The 19,497-nt window shown below is 39.3% G+C and overlaps 1 protein-coding gene across 1 annotated transcript in view; it reads left to right on the top strand.

The window, feature by feature from the left end:
• The window catches only part of KCMF1 (potassium channel modulatory factor 1), an 83,009-nt gene extending 64,498 nt beyond the window's left edge, over positions 1-18,511 (top strand). The window contains exons 4-7 of the mRNA XM_055378197.2: positions 6,834-6,935; positions 9,377-9,551; positions 12,652-12,934; positions 16,414-18,511. Of these exons, the coding sequence (XP_055234172.2) occupies positions 6,834-6,935; positions 9,377-9,551; positions 12,652-12,934; positions 16,414-16,675 (822 nt within the window). The 3' untranslated portion in view covers positions 16,676-18,511. The remainder of the gene's footprint in view (positions 1-6,833; positions 6,936-9,376; positions 9,552-12,651; positions 12,935-16,413) is intronic.
• The last annotated feature ends 986 nt before the right edge of the window (positions 18,512-19,497 follow it).

The raw sequence follows: 19,497 nt of genomic DNA, 5'->3' as shown, positions 1-19,497 counted from the left end.
AGTGAGCCATGATTGTGCCACTGCATTGCACTGCAGCCTGGGTAACAGAACAAGACCCTGTCTCCAAAAAAAAATTATGTATTATAATATATAATATATAAATATATTATTAATAAATATATGATATATATAACATTAATTGATAATATTTATTATTATATTTTGTTATTATTATCAGCCAGTAGTCCCTAGTATAGTATTTTCATCACCCCTCAGGGGCAAGGCAACTCCTCAGTTTTACATAACCTTGCCTCTGGTTGGTTTGCCCCATGCCCCCTCTTCCTGCCCCTGAAAGTAAATACTCAAAATTTGTTGTTTACACTCTGGCATACCTGATACACAGTTTGAAAATTAAATACCCACCACCTACAAATGCTATCATGGTCTGTTTCTTGTGAGTTGTGTTTATGCCTTCATTAAGTTTCCAGGCTTTTAGTACATAGCCCAAGGCAGTTGTCACTCTATTTTCATATTGGTTTTTGTGGAGTATTTTAAGGATTTATCTCTCCTCATTAGCCCTTAATCTTTGCATGAGTACTATATCTACATATGTTCCCACCCATACACCTAGACGTTTCAAAGTGAAAAATGGCAAGCAGATAAGAATCTTTAATATAAAAATACAGCATTTCTTCAGGTCATGTGGGTCAAGTCCTAGAGGCAGGGTTGACATTCAGCAGGTATAGCCAAGTGTAGCATGCTGACTAGTGTCCATTCTGAAGGATTGGTGCCTATGCCGTACCAGTTGTTAAGTGTTTTGAATGCCTCTCTGCATATATGTGAAACATACTATCAGCTCCAGTGTGCTACGGTTATATGTAAATGTCCAGGTGATATTACTGTGTGTCCCCTCTCACCCCTCAATGTTTTGCATTTTTTAATTAGGGAATTCAAGAGTGATTTACATCATTTTGGTTTAGGAGATTATATCTACACAGCAACTTGCTATATATCTCCTTTTCTATTCCTCTTAACATATTCCTTTCTAAATGCTCTGTTTGCTATCTTGCTTTGCCCCATGTTACCTGCATGTGTCCTCTAGACCAGGGTTCCCCAACCCCTGGGCCACGGACGGGACCAGACTAATACCCGTCCATGACCTGTGTGGAACCGAGCCACAGAGCAGAAGGTGAGCAGTGGGCCAGCGGGCATTACCGCCTGAACTCCACTCCCTGTCAGATCAGCAACATCATTAGATTCTCACAGGAGCGCAATCCCTTTTGTGAACTGCCTTCTGATTTCTTTGGAATTACTTTTCAGTGTAGCTAAATTATATTAATACTATTTCAAGTTTTGTGAATTCCCAAGATGTCATCATACACATAAATTTTTGTACAAGAACCATGTTTAAAAGTAAAACATAATTGCTTTTTAGGACTTTCTAAATTAACTTGTAAATGCTGCTCTTTAGAAGCCAGTGACAAATCTAACTTCAGCATTATGATGGGAGAATGGAATCGAGAGGGAAAATAATTTAATATGAAGTAATTCACAATTATAAGTTAATTTCACTTATAATTGAACACTTACTATAACTGTTCACTGCAGCAACAGAAAATTAGACTGTAATCTAGTTGAACAGTATGCTCACTCAACTCTTGAAAGGACCTTTATTTATATTGGCAAAATGGATGGCCAAGGTGCAGGTGGCTACAAGCTAGACGGTTCTACAAGGCCCAAAAGGAGTTTCTTGACCATATAGCATAGATCATCCACTAGTCCTTTATGTATATTCTCCAAGCAAGACTTGAATTTCAGTCTTGTGTTCATTATATCTGCAGATTTTGTAGGATCAACTAATACTTTTAATTGGGCAGGAGATCCAAAAGCCTGAAGTTGTCATTGGCCGTGGCATTTAGTTAACTCAGTAGAATGTCTTTCTTCTTCTTCTTCTTTTTTTTCTTTTTTTGTATAAGCACTAAAGTATAATACGTGTCAACAGGTTTTGTGTGATGGCTTTAAATTTAGATGGCTCTTTTTGGGTCATTACTCTTCTGTGGAAAAACAGTGTTTTAAACCCCATTCCCCCCATTGTATTGCAGGTGATCAGAAAATCCCTTGGCATACTAAGCCTGGGTGTTTCTGTAGCTGAGTTCTAAGAGCCGCTCAAAAGCAGAGACGTGAATTGTACCCCAGTTTGAAGAAATAATGAAAAATACCAATTTAAAAAAAATATTTTGGTAGAGACTTCGTCTCACCGTGTGGCCCAGGCTGGTCTCAAACTCTTGTCTGCAAGTGATCCCCCTGCCTCATTCTCCCAAAGTGTTGGGGTTACAGGCATAAGCCACTGTGCCCTGCCCCAATTTTGGCCCCAGTTTTTAAAAAGAGATGAAATTCATATGAACTTTAATGTTGGCAGGAACTATGCTCATTTCTTGATAATGTTTTAACCTAAAGTGTTAAGTTAGTTCTGATTTGGTACTCAGTAAGTGCTTAACGGATTAGTCCATGGTAACAAAATTATATAATATAACAAATTTAGCCAGTCAGAACTTTAACTTTACCAACTTACCTGGATTTCATAGCATAGATCCTTGAACTAGAAATAGGAATGTGGTTATAAAGAATAGTTTTTTAAGCTGTGAATAGTACCCATCAAGAGAATGCTGTCTGATGTAGTTGTATTAGTTCAAGAGAGAGGCCAGAGGAAATCCAAACTTGCTTTAGAATGGTTGATAATTGTATGGGGAAGAATGTATGGAGCTGTTGTTTTTTAAAAAAAATCAGGCATGCTGACTTTAGGTGCTTTCATAGAGGAAAAGTTCTGTATATTCAGCAGTGACTCGGTGTTTATATGTGGAGTAATGACTTCAGAAGGTATATTTTAAAGACATTGGCAACAAACTGTGCTATAATGTGCCCTAACTGGTTGCTGGCTGGTAGTCATGCCCTGGAACCATGTGGAAAAATGGAGACTCTGTACATTCTTGGGATGGGACCTCATCTCAATTGGTAAAGGCTTCCAAAGGGGCTGCAGATAAAAAGCAAGATTGATGGTGACCCTCAGTGGCAAGGTGAAGGAGAAGAGGAAACTCGAGCAATAGCAGAGACAACACTGAGAATAGCAAGGACATTTGTGAATACAATTTTTTTTTCCTTTTTTTTGGAGACGGAGATTTTGCTCTTGTTGCCCAGGCTCGAGTGCGATGGTGCAATCTCAGCTCACCGCAACCTCCGCCTCCCAAGTTCAAGCAATTCTCCTGCCTCAGCCTCCTGAGTAGCTGGGATTACAGGCATGTGCCACCACGCCTGGCTAATTTTTTTTTGTATTTTTAGTAGAGACGGGGTTTCACCATGTTGGCCAGACTGGTCTCAAACTCCTAACCTCAGGCAATCCATCTGCCTTGGCCTCCCAAAGTGCTGCGATTGTAGGCGTGAGCCACTGCACCCGGCCCAGATGATTTATATTCTTAGCCAAATTAAAGAAATACTGACTTAAGCCAGTTAAGTAAATCTTAATTGACAAGTTGTTATAATTTTAAGCTTGTGTGTTATATGGAATTTTTCCATACGAATAATAGATATTACTCTATCATGTGGCAGTGGAAGTATGATAAATATTAATGTTGACAAGCTGTCGTAATTTTAGGGTCAGTACCCTAAAGTTACCCTTTGTGTCGAGTTTTCCTGTCCTGTAAGAGATATTAGGCACCATGATGTAGAAATAAAGACACACTCAAAACTAAGCAGTATTTGTGCCCATGAGTGGCACAGTGGCTTGCTTTGTCTCTCCTCCCACTCCCCACCACCTGTTTTCCATTTCTCCTGCCCCGCTTTGCTCTCCTTTTTCTTTCTTCCTCTTCTTCCCTTCATTTCCTCTCAGAAAACACAGTCTTGAGAACAAGCATTTTTGTCTTAAAGCGTGAGTTAGCTTGCTAAATACAAAATGTAAAACCTAAAAGATGACCAGGCCTCTGTGATCGCATCAGCATCTGAGCTTGGTTTTCCTTTCCAAGTCGTCATTTGAGTTAACTTTATGTGATCCAAGTGTGGCAACATCTTCCACTTGGTTCTAAATCTAGCCTCTTGATTTTCTTTTTTCTTTTCTTTTTTTTTTTTTTGAGATGGAGTCTATGTCGCTCAGGCTGGAGTGCAGTGGTGCGATCTTGGCTCACTGCAACCTCCGCTTCCCGGGTTCAAGTGATTCTCCTGCCTCAGCCTCCTGAGTAGCTGGGATTACAGGCATGTGCCACCATGCCCAGGTCATTTTTGTATTTTTTAATAGAGATGGGGTTTCACCATGTTGGTCAGGCTGGTCTCGAACTCCTGACCTTGTGATCCACCCACCTCAGCCTTCCAAAGTGCTGGGATTACAGGCATGAGCCACCGTGCCTGGCCTAGCCTCTTGATTTTTCTATGCCAGCTGTCAACCTGGGTGATCCTCCCACCACAGTAATTTCTTATCCTCAGTAGTCCTTTATCCCTAGTAGTTATGGAAGTTTGGTTGGTTGATTGGTTGGTTTTATATTATTTCTCTATGAATGAAGCAGTTCTGAATACCTTCATCCTGCCATCTTAGCAGAGTTACTGCAATGAAATAAAAAAGATTTTGAGTATAGAACCAAAGTCAGTACACGATAAGGAAGGATCTTTATTTTACATCCTTGTCTCGAAGGTGCTTTTCTACTTGTTAAATTATCTATCTTATTAGGCCATTCTTAGTACGTTTGATGTCTCTGCTTCCCATTCTGTTTTCCTTCTAGGAATCTATATCCTTGTGGAGACTTTTCTCATCTACCAACATTTTTATGTCCCCTCAAGTACTGAAGCCTTTGCAGCTATCATTGGACAGCTCAAGTTGTTTATAGATTTTACCCGAAGGCCAATCTAAAGGAAAGTATCTTAGAAGAAAGATGCCTTTTCCTTTTGGTGGTTATTTTCTCTTTAAATAAAAATCTTATACAGCCTTATAATATTGTAATAAAACTATAACCCAGCACTTGTTAACTTTTTCAGAATGATGAGTCTCTAAGGTAGCTTGTTTTATTTTTAAATAACTGGAACTTGTTTTCTGTTTCTCCAAACATTGCTGGTCTTTTTTTTGTTTTGTTTTTTAAAAAGCAAGTCTGGCCGGAGTTTAAAACCAAAGACAAATCACACTGTCCTGCATCTCTCAAAGAGTTTACAGTTTAGCTAGGTAAGACCAGAAGCACGTGAAAAGTAAAATACGTATATCAGACATAACCAGGTAATGTCAGAGTACAGGAATGGTACAGATAGTAAAAGTTAAATTCCTCATAAAGAGAGAGTGGATGGATAATCTGTAAACTTTGACACATACAGCTACTTTTCTGACAGAGGAAAGAATCTGACCACCTTCCTGGCATCTTCTAAGAAAGGCATAGGCAGGTCTATCTACTTCTTTTTCTCTTTTGCCTCATCACATTCCATTGTGACCTGTCTAGTTCTTCTGCACACTGTCATGCTTAAATGTTATTTCTCATGAACATATTTAGGTTTTCCTGAGGATATTTCTGAGAGTCCTGAGTCACATAATCAGGACAGCTGATTAGGCATAAGAGAGACTGATATCAAATCAGAGTTGAACTCTCAGGGGACTTCTGCTTTCTAGTTGTTAGAAGATGGAAAGTTGTGTTTTTTTGGGCTCCAGGAATCAGAGCAGTTTGTTTTCCCTCCGTACCCCAGGATTGTCCTTCCAAGTCTCACCTTTTCCATCTCCCCTCATCTCCAGCGCTACCACCTACTCCCACTGTGCTGTCAGCAGACAATAAGGTTGACCAATTGCCTAGATTTTGCCTAAGTGAAAGAATTTCGGCACATGTACTGGCAAGATGAATCACATATCCTGTCTTTAACCTTCTTATTTATGGATAAAGACACAGGTCTACAACTTGAACTGTGCACTTCCTGGGGCTCCCTTTGGTCATGCCCCTTGCTTCAGACCTTTCTTCTCGGCCCTGTTCTTTAAGATTGAAGTTGTTCATACTTCAAGGCTTGGCTACCATTGTTAGAACATTATCTGTCCATTTGAATTTCGGAAGAGTAAGGGCCTTTCTTCTTTAAAAAGTTCCTCATTCTTTCTAGCCTTCCCCTCTCCTTCCCTCTGTTTCACCAATTCTGTTAACTGTAGAAACCACTTTCCCAACCTGTCACCTGCTCCCCGAACTGTGACTGTGTACACACCATTTTATTCCTACTTTCTCCTATCTCTTGCCAAAAGGCCCATGGAAAGTTGTTCTTCTACTCCTTGAGCCTGACCTGGTTACAAGCTTCTGGCCTACCACCCATTTCTTCAGGAAATAAGGTTTAAAAATGGGCTTCCATACCATATTCCCCTTGGAAGTCACATTCATAAATTTATAGACCACATTTGCATATTATCAGTAATCATAATTTGTCTTACATTCAACATGTCTATTGAATGTTTGCACAGTTGCATTTAATCAGACCTCTGCTGTCTTATTTGGGAATTGGCTCTCAAGTATAGCTTGCTTTGGAGAAGTGTGCCATAGGCTTGTATCTGTCTTTACCATTCAAGACTGGACTTACACGTAAATGTGCACTAAATAGCACATTTTAAAGTTTTTTTAATGGAAACTATTTTGCTAGACCATACAAATGAATCAGGCAGGCTGTTAGAAGGCCCTGCCAGAGATCAAGTTTGGTGTGTCTGAAACTGTTGTGTTTGACCCTGAGGGACCTTGTGTGAACAGTTCTTGCTTAGGCTTCTACTGCTTTTCACTGATTTAGGATCTGCTGTGTTTTCTGTCGGTTAAAACTTGATAATAGTAAAACTTACAGCAGAATACTCGTCCAGAAAGATGTCTTATTGACGTTCATTTATTAAGCTGCTTTCTTTACTTCCATTTCAGATTTGTCCAATATGTGCAGCGTTACCTGGAGGCGATCCTAATCATGTCACGGATGACTTTGCAGCTCATCTTACACTTGAACACAGAGCCCCTAGAGATTTAATATCCTTTTAAGAGATGAGAAGGAAAAGAGTTGTTTGTAATGTTTGTCATTTTGATTTTTTGTTTTAGAGACAAGATCTCGCTGTGTCGACCTGGCTGGTCTCAAACTCCTGAGCTCAAGTGATCCTCCTGCTTCAGCCTCTTGAGTAGCTGGGACTATAGGCACACATGTGCCACTGCATCCAGCTTGTCATTTTGATTTTTTTTAAGGATAATATCCCCCAAAAGAGGAAAAGTAATGTCTAAATTATTTTTACTTATTTGAACTTTTCCTAAAAGTGACTCAGTGCTGAGATGCAATTTATTTCTCTTTTTATATACTATCACCGTTGTATGAACCATTTTCATTAAGTGAAAGTTGACTTGTCCTTCATCTTTAGTTCATTACAATTAGATTTTTTTTAAGGCAGTTTGATCAAATTGTGTCTTCCAGGATGGCGTTTTCATACAAAAGAGGAAAATGTTAATCCAAATTAAAATTTAATTAGTTAAATATGAAGAGGCATTATTTGCTTTCCCTCTCTGTTCCTCTGCTGCCTTACCCTGTTGTGGGTGTGGTGTGGTGAGATGGTGGGGACAGGTGTGCATCTCGGTGTTCCTTTCCTTTTTGGGGTCCCCTTCTCCAGAGAGAGCCATTTCCTGCCGAGTTCCTGAGTAGGATAGCATAAGGTCAGCTCTAGCTTTAAATTTCCTTTCCTGCTCTTCTTTTCTTTTCTTTTCTTTTTTTTTTTTTAAAGTCGGAGTCTTGCTCTGTCAGCCAGGCTGGAGTACAATGGCGCTATCTTCAGCTCATTGCAACCTCCGCCTCCTGGATTCAAGTAATTCTCCTGCCTCAGCCTCCCGAGTAGCTAAGATTACAGGTGCCCGCCACCACACCCAGCTAATTTTTGTATTTTTAGTAGAGATGGGGTTTCACCATATTGGCCAGGCTCGTCTCTTGGCCATGCTGGTCTCGAACTCCTGACTGCCTGCCTCAGCCTCCCAAAGTGCTGGGATTACAGGAATGAACCACTGCGCCTGGCCAATTTTTGTATTTTTTTAGTAGAGATGGGGTTTCACCATGTTGGCCAGGCTGGTCTCGAACTCCTGACCTCAGGTGATCTGCCCACCTCAGCTTCCCAAAGTGCTGGGATTCAGGCGTGAGCCACCACGCCCAGCCTCTTGCTTTTATTTCTGCATTCCCTTCCTTGTCTCTCAACAGTTTCTGGCATGTTCCCTGAGATTACTGGCCTACCGGAGCGATTAATTTTGTGGACTCAATGCTTCTGATTTCAGGTTATGAATTGTTCGTCTAAAACTGTCACCAGCTGGGTACAGTGGCTCATGCCTATACTCCCAGCACTTTGAAAGGCCAAGGTGGGAGGATCACTTGAGCCTAGAAGTTCGAAACCAACCTGGACAACATAGGAAGACCCCATCTCTACCAAAATAATGAGTTCAGCTGGTGGCACACACCTGTGGTCCCAGCTACTCAAGAGGCTGAGGTAGGAGGATCACTTGAGCCCATGAGCTCAAGGCTGCAGTAAGCTATGATTGCACCACTGCACTCCAGCCTGGCAACAAAGTGAGACCCTGTCTCAAGATACATATATATATATAAAATCATAATATAAAATTATCAAATATATAAATATGATCATATCACTTTCTCTAGAACCCAAACCATCCTCATGAATATGATGGAACAGGGCATGTACCGTGACACCTGAAGGCCTCTTGGAGCTACCCATCCGGTCCTTAAATAACTCCAGAACCATCAGCTGAAAAACTGAGAAGCCAGCAAAAAAATTAGTCTGCATTATAAAGCTGGTCTGTTTGGTACTTTAAAGGAAAAATCTCTTCTATATGATCTGGCCTCCCCCACCTCTCATTTGCCTTTGTGGAAACGTAAGGTTGTCTTCATGAGTTTTGACAGCTATTTGCAACTCAGGACCTTTTTCAGTTTGACTCACACTCAGCTGTGTAAGATGGTTGAGGCTGCTGGGAATTTGACTTCGTGATAAATGTCATGTTAATCTATCTGTGTGTCTTATACAAGAAATGCAAATCTGTTTTCTGCTTAGCAGCGGCATTGGAAAGAAGCTTGAAGACAGATTAAAACTAATAATCCAAAAGGAATCTTTGATCTGCTGAATATAAATTCAATATTGTTCCTTTTTCATTATAGGTGGTATTTGAGATTTCATGAGCTATATAGAGAAACTTTCTTACCTCACACACCCAATACACACACACACACTCACATGTTGCCTTACATTTGAGTGTCTTTTTAGGGTTAATAGCCCTCATAGATAGAGTTGGGACATTTGCACTTTAAGTTAAATGTGCTGTTTTTAAATGCTTACAATTCAGGAAATCTTTATATCTGTCTAGCAAGGACTCAGGTGATTTTTTTTTCTTTCTGTGAAATACTTTCGTTTTTTTCTTAACTTTTGGGTTATGATGAATCGAGTGGTGTTCGACATGTACGTAGAATGTTTCACCCTGGCCGGGGATTAGGAGGTCCTCGTGCTCGTAGATCAAACATGCACTTTACTAGCAGTTCTACTGGTGGACTTTCTTCTTCTCAGAGTTCATATTCTCCAAGCAATAGGGAAGCCATGGATCCTATAGCTGGTAAGTTAGTTTCACATTAATAAGGGAAATGGCAGGGGAAGGAGGAGCTCCTTTTAAAACTTTTTGTGATGCCAGGTGCGGTGGCTCACACCTTTAATCCCAGCACTCTGGGAGGCTGGAGCGGGTGGATCACTTGAGGCCAGGAATTCAAGACCAGCCTGGCCAACATGGCAGAACTCCATCTCTACTAAAAATACAAAAATTAGCCAGATGTGGTGGTGGGTGCCTGTAATCGCAGCTACTCTGGAGGCTGAGGCATGAGAATCGCTTGAGCCTGAAAGGTGGAGGTTCCAGGGAGCCGAGATCGCACCACTGCACTCCAGTCTGGGTGATGAAGTGAGACCCTGTCTCAAAAAAAAAAAAAAAAAAAAACTTTTTGTGAGATTTGTGTTCTTAAGTCTCACCTCTCTGATCATAAGCCATGTTCCTTCACAAAATTCCCAAATACATTAAAAGTGTAAAATGTGTTAAAAGCAGACACTTAACATAAAGTAGTTCATACTCTTCTGGCATTGCTTAAGTCCAGTAGCCCCCCCGTCATGTGGTTTTGCTTTCCTGGGTTTCAGTTACCCACAACCAACTACAGTCAAAAAATAGGTGAGTACAGGACAATAAGATACTTAGAGAGAGAGAGACCACATCACATAACTTTCATAGTATATTTTTAGATTTACTCTATTTTGTTGGGAATCTCATGTTCCTAATTTATAAATTAGGTGCCTAATTTATAAATTAAACTTTAGCACAACAGATAAGTATGTATAGGAAAAAACATAGTATGTATAGGGTTCTGTATTATCCAAATGCCCATTTCAGCCATTCACTGGGGGTCTTGGAACATATCTCCTGCAGGTAAAGGGAGACTACTGTTCTTAGAGACATAAGATGATAAGAAATGGTTTTATGTTGTATTTGTGGCCTCTATTGAAGCCCAAGGAAATCATAAAAGATTTCAACTTGAATACCGCCAAAATGTCATGGTTAAATCTCCATAAGTACACATAAAAAAATGTCCAAAGCACATTTGAAATTAAGGTTTTATAAGGTATAGCTAACATTTTTAAGAACATGTTATGTGTAAAATTCTGTCACAGATTTATGCCTATCTCAGATGTTGTACAAGGCACCTCATGGCTTCCAGGTACACATTCCACCACATGGACACATTTCAGAACTGTTATCTATAGCTAATTGAAAAGACTAAAGAATTAAGCTCTTCTCATGGAAGAAAGGAAAGTAGGACTTAATGTCCTGACCTTGATTTGAGAACTATATTGTTGTAGAACATACTGAAAGGTACATGTTTAATAGCTTGGGAAAAATCTTAAAAAAAAAACCAAAAACACAGTTTTTGAACCTGGCCATGTCACTGAGTCTAGTACATGACAAACCTGGGAAGTTGGTAGCAGAACACAGGGTCAAAATAAAATACAAGAAATCACTGTAGCCTGGTAATCTGCAAGACACACCAAGCAGACAAGTGGTAAGACAATGGGAAGTGTGCACACATTTAAAGGAACAGTTCTGAAATGTGTCCATGTGGTGAAGTATGCACCTACCTGGAAGCCATGAGCACCCTGCAGAACACCTGAAACATTGATAAGTGTAAATCTGTAATAGAAACTGAGAACATCAGAGCTAAATGACAACTTAGGAACACAAAGGAGGAGACAGCAGACACTGGGGGAGGGTAGGAAGAGAGAGAAGAGCAGAAAGGTAACTGTTGGGTACTGGGCTTAATTGGGTACTGGGTGATGTAATAATATGTATGACAAACCCCCGTGACAGGTGTTTAACTGTGTAATGGACCTTCACATGTACCCCCAAACCTAAAATAAAAATTTAAAAAAGAAAAACTACCTAAGAACAATTTTATACCTATCATGTTATTTAAAAGTTAGATACACTGTGTAAAATTTTAATTCCAAATGTGCTTTGGACATTTGGGTGTGCAACAACAAAAACAAGCCTAATAAACTGAGTTTGGGGAATTTAAAAAATATTTCTTCATCCAAAGGGAATATTTACCTGCTATTTTGGTGGCAGGCACTAAAAATTAAAGTAGTTTCTGGGAGCAAAATTCAAAATTGAGAAATTTTCTTCATTTGATTTTTTTTCTGTCAGTGAAAATTAGTCTATTTTAGTGATAGACTGTATATTCCATGAAAGAGTGGTATAAGAGTGCTATGAAAAGCCTGGGATAAAGCAACAGTGAGCAAGAAAACAAACTGTTAATGAGTTTTAATGATAAAGAGTTTTTGCTGGCATGAAAGTGTCTGCAAGGCAGTCATCGATTCCCTATAAGCAAGGTGGACCCTCCACTTGGAAGAAGGCATTTCACTGTACCTTACTTAGATGAGGATGCGGGGACAAAAGTTTACACCTCTCTTAATGAGTACAACCTTATGGACACAAGACAGTCTGGATCATAACAGGCCACTAAGTAGGCTGTACAGTCAGATGCAGCAGGTTCTCAGGAGCCAGTCAGCCTTGCTGAGCACTGGTAGTGGTATCTACTGCAGTGGTACTCTGAAACAGCAGTACCAGAAGGTACTAGAGGGAGAAAGCAGAGGCAGAGAGTGTGCAAGGGCCACCATCAGAAATGATCCAGGCCTCTTGGACTGAGTCCTAATAATTCATTCAGTCATTCAGTAAATGTTTGAATTCCTGCTATATCAGGCCCTGTTCTGATAGCTGGGAATATAGTCAACAGTAGACCTCATCCCTGCTTCCATGGAACACATATTGAGAGAGCTTATATTATAATTGGGCCCACAGATAAACCACTTCATTAAATACTAAGAGAAAGCTTCACTGAATTAGTCTATTATGCAAATAATTTTAAAGACAATTTAAGTTTTACTTCAAACATAATTCAGTCTGGGTTAATATTCGTATGCATTTGCATTCTCTGTACACAGTAACTCCTGCCTTCAGGAGGCATTCTAGAAGGTTCCAGCTCTTAATTGAAACTGTGTGCTGTGGTGGTTACCTACCTGTTCACAATGCTTTTGATGTTGTTCCAGTAAAAGAGTGATCTGTAGCGTTTTGTTTTCCTCAGTATTAAGCAGACATTAATTGTCTTCATTTCCATTGGCAGAGCTTTTATCTCAGTTATCAGGAGTGAGACGTTCTGCAGGAGGACAGCTTAATTCCTCTGGCCCTTCCGCTTCTCAGTTACAACAACTGCAGATGCAGCTGCAGCTAGAACGGCAGCATGCCCAGGCAGCACGGCAACAACTGGAGACCGCACGCAACGCAACCCGGCGTACTAACACAAGCAGTGTCACCACTACAATCACACAATCCACAGCAACAACCAACATAGCTAATACAGAAAGCAGTCAGCAGACTCTCCAGAATTCCCAGTTTCTTTTAACAAGGTAGCTCATTTGTTAATAGAATTATGTTTGGAAAGTAATATTTTATTGCCACTACAGTCTGGAATTATCTTTTCTCTTTTGTGCATTATATTTCTTTAAAATTTTGTGTTTGATTAAAACTCACAGATCTCTGATTAAAACGCATATTCAGTATTTCCCCAAGAATGAAACATAGTAATTATTTTAGATAAATTAAGAATACTGGGCCAGACCCAGTGGCTCACACCTGTAATCCCAGCACTTTGGGAGGCCAAGGCAAGCAGATCGCCAGAGCCCAGGAGTTCCAAACCAACCTGGGTAATATGATGAAATCTTACCTCTACAAAAATGAGCCAGGTGTGATGGTGCGCACCTGTAGTCCCCGCTACTCAGGAGGCTGAGGTGGGAGGATCGCTTGAGCCCTGGAGATAGAGGTTGCAGTAGCCAAGATTGCACCATGCACTCCAGCCTGGGTGACAAGAGTGAGACCCTGTCTCTAAAATAAAATAACTGGTCTTGTTCTCAAGGTATATATCATCATATAATATGAATTGTTTTGCCATAGTACCCATAAAACTTAAACACTATATCATTATATGTATATGATTCATATTAGGTGTATTTATCATAATTAACATTGCTTGTTATTGCCAGTTTTAATCTGCTTTGAAATATTAAAAGTATAAGAAGGATTTCATAATACAGTGGCAGTTTTCTCCTGTGAATTTCTAAAAAAGCTAGATTTAAATTTTTATGGTTGGCACACAAAAGTAACTGTTAACAAAAATGGCTTCCTATGGTATAAATAATATTTAGTAAAACAGTAAACTACTCTACTGGATGGAGTTCTTGTTTACTTCTGAAACTGTTAGCAACTGCATGTATTTGTCTGCCAAAACTTCACAGGCATTTTATGTGACTTTTAGGAATATAAAGAATTTTAAAAAGAGCAATGATGAGTGGAGACTTAGCCTCAACAGATAATGAACCTGGACTAATTGGGCTTTTAAGGGAGCAGAGAGGAATATAAAGGAAGAACTGTAAAATGAAGAATAAAGTTTGTGTAATACATCATTATTTCCAAAATGCAGTGTGTATGACAATTCATTGGGATGTTAGAGGAAAATATTATAATTTCTACTTATATTTCTTTTATCTCATACTCTGTTAATACAGTGGTGCATGTGTATAGTTATAAATAACATATTGTGGGTGCAGAATAAAAAATGCTTGAAAATCCCTGGGCTAGAGCCCCAGCTTTGCCAATTACAAGTTTTGGACCTCAGGCAAGTCATTTCACTCCTTCAAACCTCAATTTTATCATCAGTATCCCAGAAGTTTTGCCTTTAGAGAGAGAATTATTTTGAGGATTAAATGGAATACTGGTATGTGTATGGTCTGGCTCAGTTTTTGGCCTATAGTAAAGGTCCACTTAATGGTACTCGTTATCATCATTTGTTATGAAACCAAGAAAAACATTTTAAATGGGTAATTTACCTTTGAATTATCTCTGCAAGGTCAGTAACTGTGCCTGGTTATTACCAGATAATGCTGCTTTAATGTAAGAAAACCACAAGAGCCACAGATGGAGCTGCCTGCTGCCATGTAGCCTTCCCCATAGGGACTGACCAGCAGCAGGTCTATAACATACCAGATCTAAGTCCCTACCTCAATAAGGAGATCTACTAGCGTGCATTTCTACTGAGAGTTCACAGAACTGTGGGTGGAATGTCTTGCCAGTGCCCTTTGGAAAAGACATCTTCCTACCCACCCTTGCCCTGTCCTTTTTTTTTTTTAAGACCCAAACTACTCAGCTTGATGTGTAATTTTTTTCTGTGCATTTATTCCACACCCAACTCTGAGAGCATGGTATGAGTGACCTCTGAGTGCTGTCTGTGGATTCTGGTTGTAGCTTCTTGAAATCCCCCTTCTATCATCTGATACTTTACATTCTATGGTACCATGCAGTTTGCAAACCACTTTCCACATCTTTTATTGTATTATATTCATATGATTTATTTAAGGCAATATTTCCCCAGAAATACTCTCTTAACTTCATATATTCAAAGGAATATATGTAATTACTTATGTTCTTCCACCCCCAATTAATAAGGTTGCAGAAAGCAAAGTAAGAAAAATTAAGAGATTATTTACTGTTGGGCTTCTCAGAACTTCAAATATATTAACATGCATTGTGAATTTTCAAGGCAAGGAGAACGGCTGCAGTGTATGCAGGGGAGATCCTGCTCTCTGGTCACACAGCTCTTATGTGATATATATAGGGCCCAAGTCTTATTTTTGGTCTTTTCTTTGACCAGGGGCAGTTCCTATTCATGTTGCCCTGCAACTGATGGTAAGGTCACAGTTTCTTTGAAGTCCAAGATAGTTGACCTTTTAGAAAGTGATTATTGGAGTGTGTAAGTCAGATCGGTCTTTTTTTGAGACAGAATTTCGCTCTTGTTGCCCAAGCTGGAGTGCAATGGCACGATCTCGGCTCACTGCAACCACCGCCTCCCAGGTTTAAGCGATTCTCCTACTTCAGCCTCCCGAGTAGCTGGGATTACAGGCATGCACCCCCACACCTGGCTAATTTTTTGTATTTTTAGTAGAAATGGGGTTTCACTACATTAGCCAGGCTGGTTTCAAACTCCTGACCTCAGGTGATCCACCCGCCTTGGCCTCCCAAAGTGCTGGGATTACAGGCATGAGCCACCGTGCCTGGCCAGATCTAATCTTTTGACAGTGGGACCAGTTCATTTTGCTAACCCCAACTTGAAGATCCTCACAAGCCTTGCAGTTTCATTTATATCCTAAATGTTATATTTCATCAAGAAATCTGTCTAGTCTCTGTGCAGATGAGCCAGGTTTCCCAGCATAGCCCAGATCTCATAAGTACATGCATCAGGGGAGCAAGTCAGGCAGGTAGACCTTGTGTCTGCCCTGCTACACTGTAGGTCCTTGGTAGAAGAAATGTAGGAGTTTGTATGTATGTGTTTTCTTGCCCTCTCTAGCTTCTGCATATACCAGGAAGAATTAAATAGAGTAATAGAGAAAAGTCAGAGGAAATTTTAGGATATTTTTCAGTTGAATATTCTGTTCACTGCAGATTTTGTTTTTGTGTTTTATTTTCCTCTTTTTATTTACCCCCACATGAAATTCTGGTTAGATACTTTCCCAAGCATCTAATCTGTAAGAAATCCTGTTTTCCTTAGAAAATTTTCACCTAGCTTTCTCTGGAGTGGAAAAAGTCTAAATGTATTTTTTTTCTCATTGAGTCTAATTAAAGCATAGATTTGCACCTCCAGGTAACAGTATTGCAACAAGTGTGGGGAATTCGTCTCAACATAATTGAGGATAAATTACAGCCAAGTATTCCAGCAATGTCTCATTCTGAATTTTGCCACCTATAAAACTTCACAGTGGAGAGCACTGTAGAAATTGGCCATGCCATTGTTCATTGACTTTTTAACAATAAGGTCTTTTCTTTTTAACTTACACAGGTTGAATGATCCTAAAATGTCTGAAACGGAGCGCCAGTCCATGGAAAGCGAGCGTGCAGACCGCAGCCTGTTTGTCCAAGAGCTCCTTCTGTCCACTTTAGTGCGTGAAGAGAGCTCATCCTCAGATGAGGATGATCGGGGGGAGATGGCAGATTTTGGTGCTATGGGCTGTGTAGATATTATGCCTTTAGATGTTGCTTTAGAAAACCTAAATTTAAAAGAGAGTAATAAAGGAAATGAGCCTCCACCACCTCCTCTTTGATGACATCCCAATTCGCAGACAATGTCCTCTGTGCTGTATTTGCCAATGAAAGTGGACAACAACTATCTTGGGTTTGTTTGGTGATTGTAATTTCAGGTCTGTCACTCTTGTTACATTGTGTACATTCAAAAGGAAGAGAGAAAATATATATGATAATCATTTCCACTTAACTAATTTTTACTTCTAGCAGGTAAATGTAGGTAGCAGTGCAGGGGTGATCTCTGCTTCCTGTACCTTGACATGCAAAAGGCTCTCCTAATACTCCACATTCAAACTGAAGAGGAAAATTGAAATCTCTAATGAAGCTGCTGTGTGTATTTATGAATATTAATGAATAAAAACTGCTTGGATGGTTTACCTTAACTACTGCATGAGGTTTTTTGCAGCGTGCATGAGTTTTAGTGACCTTGTTATTTAAGAAGTTAAATACAAGGAGTAAAACTTAAAAAAAAAAATACAAAGCCCAAAGCTTTCCCAAACATTATTCAATGGTTACACGACGAAGTAGCTTTTGAATAATGTCTGCCTGAATCACCTTTCTTTGTGTGCCTCCTACGCACAAAGCCAGCTCTGCAGTGGAATCTGGGGATTATAGCCGGGTGTGGCACTCCGCCCTGTGTGACTGTCCTGTCGCCCTGTTAGTCATCTTGCCTGTGTGGAGCTCAGCCTGTCTCTTTAACTCATCTGTAGAAGACACACCAGTAAAGCTACTGTTGGAATCTGCTGCAGGGGCCTTTGTGTGCCCTAAAAACAAATCCTGTTCTTGTTTGTTTAAAGTTTTTACTTTTTGTGGTTGTTTAAAATTTTTTCAATTGTTAAAATATGTTTTATTCAGGTGTAGATGAATTTCATTTATTGACTGTTCAACAGAGTTAACCTGAATTATGTTGTCTTTGTTTTTAAAAATCTCACATTCTCAATCATATTTTGCATTATTTATGTATTTGCTTTGTAGTTTGCTGAGACAGATCAGTATCAGGGGAGCTTTGAGGATTTGCCTTCCCAGATTTGTCAATATATTACAACCAAATTCTTAATGCTAATTTTAGCACCTTTTATTTATTGGGTTTTTTCTGGCATAAAAAGTAAAGCCTTTTAATTGAATCATGCCACCTATATGCCTATATTATTAATCCTATGTGTAAAAAAATGTACAGCTTTTTTTGGGTTTGTTTTGGGGTTTGGAAGGGCCGGGTTATTTTTTATTTCCTGTTTCAGTTTTTGTGCATAGACTTTCACAATAGCTCCAAGGCAGGGACAGTGGGTTTGGGGGTTGGGAGGGCAGTTTTTGGAATGTAAATTTAGGACTTTTAAAAAGGTGCGCACAGCTTCTGATAAATTTATAACTAGACTTAACCTAATCATGTCTCGTTCCAGTTCTCTTTTCTCTGAGCCCTTTTCAAAGTCTCCTCTCTTTCTCCTGTCATCCTTTTCCTTTCCTGTCCGTGTATCTCCGTTTCTTCAACATGACAAGCATACAGACTTGAACACCCCTCCGGTGTTCTTCCGAGAACTGTGAAATCCATGTTCATCCAAATGTAACCAAAAAAGAAGTCACCCTACATGTCTGAAAAACTGTTGCTTCTCCTCTGAAACTTCAAACTCCAACGATTTCCAAATACAATAGCTTTGTTTTCTTTAGTTCTGTAATGGATAATGTTTAAAGGAAAACTTTACACCAGGCTTCTTTACACTAGAAGTCAAGCCCATTAGGGATTTTCATTTTTTTTCAATTGGTTGTTGAGAAGTTTCAAAAATCAGTTTTCAAGCTGTGGTCTTTCAAACACATCTGCACATAAGTCACACATTTCAATAAAGCATTTTCAAGACTGTTGACCACTTGAATTTCTTTGGTGTTGGTGGATTAACCTAACCATTACTCTGAGATTTTATATCTCTAATCCAGTATTTTTTTTCTTTTTATGCTAAACATGGGAGATCCTGGTTTTGTGTGAATGCATTATTTTGGATGTGAGAAATAAATGCCAATTATGTACTTTCCCTTTTCTGCACAAATTCTGGGAAAACGTGAAAGCCTTCATTTTTTAACATGGTTTTAGGGAACAACTGTAAGTCCATTCAGAGCAGTTTAATTTAGATGATCACTTTTAACACTGCAGAAGACCTAAGGAGTCATAAGATTCCATCTCATGTAGAATACTGTATATTAATTATTTTTTACCAGATATTTTACAAATACCTCACCTCATCCTGTATGTAATCAATAATGTATTATTTTAGGGTAGAATGACACAGAATATCAATATAAAAATATATTCAAGCCCTTGAAATTCTTGTGTCCTTTTTCTTTAGTTTCTGAATGAAAATCTTATTACTGGATGTACTATTGAATAAAAATTAATTGCAAAGACTTTGATGGACAGGATACAAAATCAAAATATACCACTGTTTATTTTGGCAGCACCTTCAAATTTCTAAGGACCAGATCCTGAATTTTGAGAATTTTTTGTTTCGTTGAGTTTTGAGTGTCTAGGATATAAGTTTATAAATGTTCTACAGTGCTTGTCTTTACTTCCTGTTTAGAAATCATTTAAATCTTTCCCCTCAAGGTGCTCTGGAAGAAGTTTAATTTCAGCTCTGAACAAGTAGAAATAACTGTGCTTCCTTGTATGGCCGCAATCATAAGACAGAATTTCTGTGGTTGGCTACCGTGAAATCTTTGTATTTATATTGCATTGTTTTGTTTAAAAAAAAATCCACAGAAGTAGAACCTAGGTTTGCTACTAACAAAGTAGTGGATTCTTACAATTAGGCTCAGGTAAAGTAAGAGAAAACGTCTCTCCCTGTGGCCCCCAGAGAAA

This window comes from Gorilla gorilla, chromosome 12 (assembly GCF_029281585.2).
Source record: "Gorilla gorilla gorilla isolate KB3781 chromosome 12, NHGRI_mGorGor1-v2.1_pri, whole genome shotgun sequence".
NCBI lineage: Eukaryota > Metazoa > Chordata > Mammalia > Primates > Hominidae > Gorilla > Gorilla gorilla.
The sequence above is the reverse complement of the archived record's forward strand: the minus strand, read 5'-3'. Positions and strand labels throughout refer to the sequence as shown.